The following is a 9,258-nucleotide window of genomic DNA, read 5'->3' on the forward strand; positions in this document are numbered from 1 at the left end:
TTAGAAATTTTAAAATAAAAAGTGCAAACAGTTTATAAACATCCTTACGTACGAAGTTGAAGAAAAATAAATTTTTGCGATTTAATATCCGCGATATAAAATTTCTTCAGCTTTAATTACGCGCATTTCCATCGTGGAATAAATTAAATGTAAACCTTGTTTTTCCGTGAAACGAAATCCTAAGATAAGGATTTACAGTTTAAAAGCTGACCTTTTGAAATGATGATAAAGAGGGAGGATCATGCGCCAACTTTCCTTCCCGATGAACCTTTAGTTAATCAATGACAGGGTGACGTGGATTAAAGCTTGAAAATTTTATTTACGAATTGAATTTCAAGACCGTCTATTTTCTCCTCCTAGATAGATACATCACTCAAGTTACTTTATCTTTCTTTATCTAAATATAACAAATCGAGGATACCCGAGAACACTCTCATCAGATACGATATCCTATCCTGTTATATCGTATCCTGCCGTTTTCAAACATGCTCAAACAGTTTCAAACATGTTCAAACAGTTTCAAACATGTTCAAACAATTTCAAACATGTTCAAACAGTTTCAAACATGTTCAAACAGTTTCAAACATGATCAATTTTAAAACAATCCAAAAATAGTTAAAACAAGCAATTACTACGTTTTGAAAATTCGAATTCGAACTCGAATATTATCCGATATTTTCCAATTCTTGCCACGATCACTTAACGAAACCATTTTGCGAGAGAATTATGTCGTGAAATTAAAGGAAGCCGCGCGTGATCCCAGGCCCAAAGCGCAAGAGCAAACCGACGTATCCGAGGCCTAAATACCGTGGCCATTTGCCACTTGTTGTCCGGCTACTCACTCGGAGAAGAACACGTCGGATTCGCTTCTGGGCAACACCAACCTCGGCAAGACGATGGCCTTCTTACGCCTGGCCTTTAACGTCTGGGAGAACTGGAACTCGGTCGTCTGGAGCGGCGAGTGAGGGCTGAGTATAGTGATCTTTCTGTCGCTGCCGCCCGGGCTGGTCAACGAAAACACGTTTGAGGGGGGTGGCAGGCTCAGATTCTGAGGGATCTTCCTCTCCAGCCCCGTGTTAGCGAAAAGCCCGCGTCTAACCTCTGCGTTCAGGCTCTCCTCCCTGTGAAGATTGTCGCTGCTTTTCGACTCAACGGTCACTATCCTCCTCACGTCTCTGGTGGACGAGGTCAAAAAGCTTCTGTAGTGAGATTTCGAGACGGCAGAGACGTGAGACTCTGACAAGGATTCCAAGGATTTGGAGTCGTCCACGTAGCGTTCGTCAGCGCTCAGAAAATTCCTCGACGTTCTCAGACTTTCCATCGACTTGGCCGTTATCTGGCTGCTGCTCTGGCCGCTGCCTCTCGCGGTCAACAGATGCTGTTGAGGCTGTTGCTTCTCAAGTTTCGACAGGCTCTTCACCTCGGGCTCGTAGTCCTCCTGACTGGACGAGGATTGAGGGCTTCGATGGAAGAAACCTAGCCTGATTCCGGGAAACCTCACCGGCCTGCCCTCCTCCTCGCACACTTTCAGGCTAGTCTTCGTCACGGTGTGTTGGCGGCTACTACTGGTGACCAGCGTCTCACCTTCTTCTTCTTGGGCAACGTCCAAGGAACGACGATCCCCGCCACAGATTCTGTTCCCTTTCTCGTCGGTGACCAGGGGCTCAGACGCTTCCTCGTCCTTTGGTATGTTCTCCACTTCGTTCTCGGATGCGCATTCCATGGTGTCCGAGCTTTCCGTGGAGTTTCGTTGCCTTGCCTCGAGCTTCGAGCTCATGGACACGAGTTTCGAGGATGAGACTAGCAATTTAGTTTTCGTCTCTTTGCGAGAGAGCTTGTTCACCAGGGTCAGGGATTCCCGCTTCTCTTCCGTGTCGTCGTCGTCCATTTTGTGGAAATTTCTAGTTACTCGGTCGGTTATGTAGAGGTGAGATATTTATCGACAAAGGGAAAGGGGATTGACGAGATGGAGGGTTTTGAATAGGGACGATTGGTTGGGTGGCTGCTGGTCGCAATGCTGGCAATTTCGTGGTTATCCCGGGTCAGGGATGATGATGGAATCCCGATCCTTGCCGGATCTCCGGGGTCATCGCAGTGAGAAGTGCCTCTGCCAGGTTGGCCACGCGTGTCAAACGTGTTTCGGATTTGTTACGATGCCTCGTTGATCTGAGGGCTGAAAGAGCGAAAGTCTGTGTCTTGCGATGCTTTCTTTGACTCTTTCTTTAGAGTCCCGGTCTTTCTTTTGGAGTACCTTTTTTTAGTTACTAATATTTTTTTTGTGAATTTTTAAACGAGAGTTTGAATTTTGGTCGATTTTCGATTAAAATTTATACTATGTTATTTTGTTGAACAAACAATTGTTTCGACAAATTTATCATCGTGGAAGTAAATATACGAGCGAGTCTGAAATAATTTTAATCGTGTATTAGGCTTATCCAGTTTCTCCATCGATCAGATAACCTGACAGATTAACCCAGAAACATTTGGAATCTCAAGGATTAGCATGCATTCGCGTGAGTCTCTAATCAGGAATACCGAATCGTTGTCTGAATCTGTTCCCAGTCTGATTTAACCTTAATCGTCAGATCAAAATTTCTAAAAAACTTTTTTTATTTAAATGTTTCATTAATAAAATTCTATTAATAAACGAGATCCAAGTGACCATCCATCAAAATTAAATCGAAATCGTTCTATATAATAAAAGGAGCAAAATTATACAGCTGCGTTCAATTTTTTTAAAGAACTGTCGTATAAATATAATTATTGCACACAGAGATTCTCGTGATGATCGAAATTGACACGTCAATCATAAGTTATCGATTTGAAATGTGTTAAGACTTGTCCACGTTCAATCACACTGGTAATCAATTTTTCACGAAACGTTCTTTTGTGTTCCCAACTGGCCTGGCTTCGTTCCAGTTCCATGCATTTAGGAAAAATCGGTGAATGACTATATCTTCGCGCGAAAGATCGATTCGTTTAGCGTCACAGGTTGATCCAATCGTCAGTATCGATCCTAGCGTGCTCGTTAACGCGATTGCTATACTTTTACGTCAGATCGACGATATTCTCTTTGATCGTTCGAATATCGTGATTGTTGCTTACGAAAAATTCATTTTTAGGAATTTCAAGCAAAATTCAAACGAAACGAGCTCAATCAATCTTTTGAAGAAGAAATTCTTTTTTTTTAAAGAACTTTTTCCCAAAAGTAGCCTTTGTGGAAAATGTTGATGATTTCGAAATCGTCGACACTTTGATACAGATTTTCAATTTTCAATTTTCTAAAAACGTGTTATAAATGATGATATTTTCAAGTTGTGGATCATCGATGTACTCTGGCCATGGAATCACAATGGTTTCGGTTAAAATGATTTCGGGATCTATTGTTAGAAGAGCTATCGATGCGGAAAAAACTGATTCAAATTTTCAAAATCACTCGATACTTCAATTACCAACGAGCTGAATATATATCTATTAATCGATATATTCGATGCATTATATTTGTTGATTCGATATGATTAAAAACAAGATTTAATTTAATTTGATTATCATTCACCTTTATTCAAAGAATTCTAAAAAAAGAATTCTAAACAACACGTGAGAAAAAGGAGGCTACCACTCATTCAGGAATAATAACTATTGGTGTAAAGATGGAAAAACCAATTTCGATTAAGATTTCCAATTAAATTTAATTTTCAAAAAAAAAAAAAATTAATTCAAAAAGCAAGCAAATAAAAAATTAAATTAAAAATTTCCCTTAAATAACTAACCTAGAAAATATATAAATATTATGTCCACAGTAGAACAAAATTTCCAATAATTTCGAACGAATGCTCCAAGATTAATTCCAATAATTCACGAATTCATTTTTTAATCCCGAACGAAATTAAATCTCGAAACACCATTCATCATCGATCATTAATTGGTGAATTGTTCGGATCAAATTAGCCATGGGCGATTAATTCGCATAGCTGGCTTTGCAAATAGGGTCGAAACGCGCCTCCGTAAATGGCCGCGACACGAACAATGGAGACAATAGAGAGACATCGGCTCCAACGCCTCTCGCTTTGAGCGCCAGATGGCGTTTAATTTCGGTGATGGCCACCAGGGAGACGCAATCTGATATTATGAGCTATTTCGTGCAAAGAGAGAGAAGGAAAGGGAGGGGGGAGAGTCCATCTTTATTGCCTCATTTCTATGTATTATCTACTGGATTTTAAAAATTTTAATAAATTTTAATAAATTTTAATAAAAATCTAATTCTTCTTCTTAAAATATATCTCATCATCAATGCATCCATTTTGGAAGTTCGAGGAGGAAGGGAAAAAAAATAAATATTTAATTTTCCAATTAAATTGAAGAGATTGAAAGTCGAAAGAAATATGACGTGTATTTCCCCCATGGAGTTTACGCTCCAGGAAATCACCTCCTGGAGAAGTGGTTCTAAATTCGTTTCCAACCATCCGAGCATTTCGAGAATCGTAGTACGTATTTATAGATCACATGATGAGGTGAAGATCAATCATCAAGTTCATGAATTCGAATGAATTTGTGAATACACGTTTAGGAATAACTGTTGGTATTTATTTGTGATAATTTACATAAAAGGTGCACGGAGAGGAAAATTATAATAAATGTGAATTACAAATTTTGATTCGACAAGATGAATATGTAATATGATGCAATTCTTGTTCCAAGTATTTGTTCACGCTTGAATTTCAATACACGATTCACAAGATAGATTTTAAATAGATGGAAATTCATAGATTAAGATTAAATTAATTATTTAATTATTTTCTGAAACAGTGACGACACGAATCGATTTCAAAAGGAAACGTACTCGAGTTTAACTCGATATCCCCCTTGCGTCAATATTACGCACGAGAAAATATAATTATTAATGGAGGGCCTTGGATGATCATTCTTCCGGATAAAAGCAACGACACGATGCTGTTTTCTCAGAAACATTGAATATTTAATATCCTCCATAGGGGAATTGCGTAATTCTCTTTTTAATAAGGTTTAAGTTTAAGTCGGGTGAACATCTTGGAAAAGGGTGAATATTTACTGTACTCTATTCTCTATAGAGGAATTATAATAATTCTTTTTCTTTTTTTCCTTTTTTTTTTCTTCGCGTACGAGGTAATTTGAGAAAATGGAATAAGGTAGTTGTAATTAGAATAAAAATTGTAATAGGAAGAACGAGAATAAATAGAGTATCCTTTCCAGGATTTTCACCATTGAAAAAGAAACTTTGCATGTGGATTACGTAGTTGCACGACTGTTTTTCAAACATAAAATGAATATTTATATATATTATAATAATTCTTTTATAATTCTGTGCAAAGACAAAAAATAATCTTCAGTGCTTTATATTATTATTGGAAACATGTTTCGTATATTAATTCCATTTTTCATGAATGGGCCGAATGAAAGTGTTATTTTTTCTCATACACGTCATTCTATTATGCTCTTTCACATCTTCTGTCCTTAAAAAAGTTTATATTTAAATATAAAAGTTCCAAGCTAAAAAGATTGAAAAAAAAAATTCTAAAAAGTTAAGTACTAAAAATTAAAAAGTGCAAGGTAAAAAGTCTTCAAAATTTTATCCTTTTAAATCCTTCGGCAAAAATTAAAATTTTAATGAAAATTTTAATGAGATTTTTGAACAAAAATAGAATCTTCAAGATCCAAAATGAAATTCGAAATCCACTAATCAAATTCACAAAAATTTACTATAATTCGAGAACGATCAAAGGGACGAACGATCGGAAATTATGAGAAAAATTAATTACATAGGATGAAATGGAAATAGTATTAATAGAGCGAAAAATAATATCAAGAATATGGTCGAATTTGTTCGTGCCAAAATAACGTGCCAGAATTCTAAGGGGAATTCTTTTCTTTCATCGTTAGAGACCTCTAGAAGTCGACGTTTAACCAATTTAACGCTTTAAAGGAGCGAGATACCGCCCACCCACGTCGTTTCGCATGATTTATTGTCGTCGATTTGTCGTTCAGTTACACGAAATATTTCACGCTTCTTTGTTTGGAATATAATTCTGTCAGTGACTTGACACGTCCATGAAAAATTTTATATAATCGAAGATATAATATTTTCAAGCTTATTCACTTAATTCGTGGAAAGGAAATTTTTTTTTGAAAATTAATCGAAATCCAAAATAAAAATTAAGAAACAAAATTAAGAATTAGATATTGAGGAACAAGATCATCATGTTGAACAACGTTGTCAAGCTTTTATTGACAATTGTTCATTGAAAAATTATTATCAAAAAAAACCTATTAACCTAAATCTAATATAAAACCACGAAATTAAATAAATTTTTATTCGACACCGATTAACTTAATTCTTAAATTCAATTTCACTTCGCAATCAAAATTGAATAAAAATCCACTCGACCTAACCTATACTGTTTCGAAGAATAAATTTTCACGAAGCAAACAAATAAAATATAAAACCGTCAGAATCAAGGCTGATATCTTCTCAACTAAATAATTACCGTTAAAAAAAGAAGAAAAAGAAAAATAACTAAAATTCAAAACGAAGCGTACGAAAATAAATGACGGATAGACTCCGCCCACGCGGAGAACCAGAAGCTAAAAAAAAAAAAAAAAAAAAGAAAAAAAAAAAAAAGTAAAAATCAAAACCAAGAGTTCCAAAAAAAAAGACGGAAAGCACCCCCCCCCGCGGGGAAACAGAAGCAAAAAAAAAAAAAAAAAAAAAAGGAAAGAAAATAGATACTCGAAGGAACGACGAGCTCGAATAGGATGAGAAGAGGTCAATCGAAAGGTCCACCCGTAGCCAGCTGACTCGAAACCCTATCAGAAAATTAGATCACGCTGCGTGCATCCTAGCATTTGAACCGTGTTCATCGAAAGTGTTCCAGTTTCTCTGCCCTTTATCGTTAAAGGCGTGTTTCCACGCGATGCCCCCCTCGCGTTGATTTAGGGGAGGGGGGAGGTTAGGATTTCACAGGCCGGGTCGGGGACTCCGGCCGGATTCTACCCGGAGAGAGTTCTAGGTCAGATCTAGACTTGCTCGGCCGGAATAGCCCTGATAACACGTTATACTGCAGCCAGCTGCATGCATCGATCCGGAACAGACGAGATCCGCTTTGCGCGAGCCACTCGATCATTGCCGTGCAACAATTCACGGTTCAACGTGCACATTGCTCCACCCAGACACGTGGAAATTGAATCGTAGGCTATTCGATAAGAATATGTTTTGTCGGGAAATCAAATTTTCTCGATAATTGCGTTTATAGGTTAGGTTAGATTAGGTTAGGATAGATTAGGTTAAATTAGATTAGGTTAGGTTAAATTAGGTCAGATTAGGCTAGGTTAGGTTTTGTCGGGAAATCAAATTTTCTCGATAATTGCGTTTATAGGTTAGGTTAGATTAGGTTAGGATAGATTAGGTTAAATTAGATTAGGTTAGGTTAAATTAGGTCAGATTAGATTAGGTTAGGTTTTGTCGGGAAATTAAATTTTCTCGATAATTGCGTTTATAAGTTAGGTTAGGATATAGATTAGGTTAGGATAGATTAGGTTAAATTAGATTAGGTTAGGTTAAATTAGGTCAGATTAGNGTTAGGTTAGGTTTTGTCGGGAAATCAAATTTTCTCGATAATTATGTTTATAGGTTAGGTTAGATTAGGTTAGGATAGATTAGGTTAAGTTAGATTAGGTTAGGTTAAGTTAGGTCAGATTAGGTTAGGTTAGGTTAGGTTAGGCTAGGTTAGGTTAGGTTAGATTTTGGTTTTTTGGTAAAGTAAGAGTGATTCGGTTTAAGAGGAAGGGAATTTTTGTATATTTAGAGCTATGCATTCAATAATAGTTTCATTTTGGAGGAGAGAAAGGTTACTTTTAGATTTAATTGTAAAATTTCAAAGGAGATATAGAAATTCAAGAATAGTTAATTTTCTTCCTCGATTATATTATTTATATCACAAATTTATGACGAGAACAAACGAATTCAAGTTTCCAATATACAATTTTCGATTAATGTAATCTAATCCTTAGGATGCTGGATATTATACTTAAAATATTATATAATTTATTATATAGTATTATTATACTATTATATAATATAATTTAAAACGAAATATGAAGAATTAAAATTAACTGTTTTCAATATTGAGAAAAAATTTTAACTATATTTCTTGAGATAAAAAGGCAAAAGTCATTTTAGAACCAAAAAAAAAATAAAAAATCGAATTTCTATCTATCTATTAATTCGTGGTCAAAGGATAAATTTAAATTTTTCTTGTCAAAGGATATTCGACACTGCGGACACGAAGGAAAGGCCAACAATTTAAAATTTCATTTATTCGAAATTTTTTTGAAACGATAATTATGAAAAACATTCCTGAAAATTATATCAACGAGCTTACTTCATTTATTATTCATGATGTGCATCTCAATCAAGTATACTGATCACCCGCTCTTTTGCGTTTTTTAGCAACTAAATATTTTTTATTTTGGTAATATAAAATCGTGAATTATAATTTTTGTAAATTTTTGTTAAAAATAATTAAAAATAATTTTTGTTAAAAATAAAAATAATTATTCAAAATAAATCCTTCGTACGATTTTTCAAAGCTTGTTTAATTATTTAAAATTCGTTTCACTTTAAATTCGACCGTCACGAATTATTGTTAAATGAAATATTCAAAAATTTTTTATTACAATGTTTATTAATAAATCGAACAAGCCGAGTAAAAATACGTATTCCGAAATTTGTATTTCAAACGATTTCATGAATTTTCATCGTTTTATCTTCGATATAAATTTTTATTATATAATCGTATAACGTCCTCAAATTTTCATTTATCGATCGTGAATAATTCTCGTCTTCCGTGAGAACAATCGGAGAAATTCTGCTCTTCCGCTCCTTGACAGTGAATTACAATGGCAGATATTTTTAAATTTTACAAAATTTCTGAGAAAACTGGAAAAATCGAAAATTCCTTCATAATTTATTTTAAGAGAGAAAAAATATTAATTCTGTGAAAATTGAAACACGTCATTCAATTTCTTTTGCAATATTCATCACGATAACGTTGAAGTTTTAAAACAAATAATCCTTTCGCTCAAAGGAAAATAATAATGAGATTGAACAATTTTTTAAAATTATTTTTCTGTTCTTGAAAAAATTAAATTGAAAATTCATAAATTTCAGAAAAATATTTTTGGAATTTATAAGAGTTTGAATTTTAATTTGATTTTTTTTTTTTT

The 9,258-nt window shown here is 34.7% G+C and overlaps 1 protein-coding gene across 11 annotated transcripts in view; it reads right to left on the bottom strand.

Annotated features, from left to right (window-relative positions):
• LOC102675631 (cAMP-specific 3',5'-cyclic phosphodiesterase) overlaps positions 1-9,258 on the bottom strand; it is a 256,477-nt gene that overhangs the window by 139,799 nt on the left and 107,420 nt on the right. For 4 of the 11 annotated variants that reach the window (XM_006610340.2, XM_006610338.2, XM_006610337.2 and 1 more), the window contains exon 2: positions 843-2,173. The exons of 4 other annotated variants lie outside the window; for them this stretch is intronic. In XM_006610340.2, coding sequence (XP_006610403.1) covers positions 843-1,888 — 1,046 coding nt within the window. In that variant the 5' untranslated portion in view covers positions 1,889-2,173. The remainder of the gene's footprint in view (positions 1-842; positions 2,174-9,258) is intronic. 3 more of the 11 variants (XM_006610341.2, XM_031507971.1, XM_006610339.2) reach the window with 1 other exon arrangement.

The sequence above is a fragment of the Apis dorsata genome, unplaced genomic scaffold, assembly GCF_000469605.1.
Source record: "Apis dorsata unplaced genomic scaffold, Apis dorsata 1.3 scaffold_73, whole genome shotgun sequence".
Classification (NCBI taxonomy): Eukaryota; Metazoa; Arthropoda; class Insecta; order Hymenoptera; family Apidae; genus Apis; species Apis dorsata.